Below are 655 nucleotides of genomic sequence, written 5' to 3'. Positions count from 1 at the left end.
CTCTCTCAAGAATAAACTGAGGGGGGAAGGCTGGGTGGAGGTGGGCAAAGGGGGGGAATGAGGACATCTGTAATAGTGTCAACAATTTATAAAAAGAGTAAACAATTGCTAACTTCAAGCTTCAAGTATAATAAAACTTTATTTTTTTAATTACAGTGACACCTCACACTCAGTGCCGGTTAAAATTACTGAAGTTAGAAAGAATTAAAGACTATCTTCTCATGGAGGAAGAATTCATTAGAAATCAGGAACAAATGAAGCCTTTAGAAGAAAAGCAAGAGGTAAATTGAGAAATTACTGTAGCTTTCATTTTTACAAATTAAATTCTATTTAAACCCTAAAACTGTCCATGGGTAAATGAAATTCAAGTAGTTGAATCTTTCAGGCTTTTATGATGATTCATTATTAGCTGCCTTTTAAAAGCACCAATTGTGCCCTGGCCTGTGTGATTCAGTGGTTAGACTGTTGGCTCGCAGTTAAGGGCCTATACCAGCTGTGGGCAAACTACGGCCTGCGGGCCGGATCCAGCCCGTTTGAAATGAATAAGACTATTGAAAAAAAATACCGTACCCTTTTATGTAATGATGTTTACTTTGAATTTATATTAGTTCACACAAACACTCCATCCATGCTTTTGTTCCGTTTCCTGCCAGCC

At 37.7% G+C, this 655-nt stretch overlaps 1 protein-coding gene across 2 annotated transcripts in view; it reads left to right on the top strand.

Annotated features, from left to right (window-relative positions):
- Nucleotides 1–655, top strand: part of PSMC1 (proteasome 26S subunit, ATPase 1) — a 21,383-nt gene that overhangs the window by 7,179 nt on the left and 13,549 nt on the right. Inside the window, exon 1 of one of the 2 annotated variants that reach the window (XM_006754722.2) lies at nt 134–281. The exons of the other annotated variant lie outside the window; for it this stretch is intronic. Within the exon in view, the coding sequence (XP_006754785.1) occupies nt 222–281 (60 nt within the window). The 5' untranslated portion in view covers nt 134–221. Of the gene's footprint in view, nt 1–133; nt 282–655 lie in introns of those variants that run through there. 2 annotated transcript variants of the gene reach the window in all.

The sequence above is a fragment of the Myotis davidii genome, unplaced genomic scaffold (assembly GCF_000327345.1).
Source record: "Myotis davidii unplaced genomic scaffold, ASM32734v1 scaffold732, whole genome shotgun sequence".
In the NCBI taxonomy this organism is placed as follows: Eukaryota; Metazoa; Chordata; class Mammalia; order Chiroptera; family Vespertilionidae; genus Myotis; species Myotis davidii.
The sequence above is the reverse complement of the archived record's forward strand: the minus strand, read 5'-3'. Positions and strand labels throughout refer to the sequence as shown.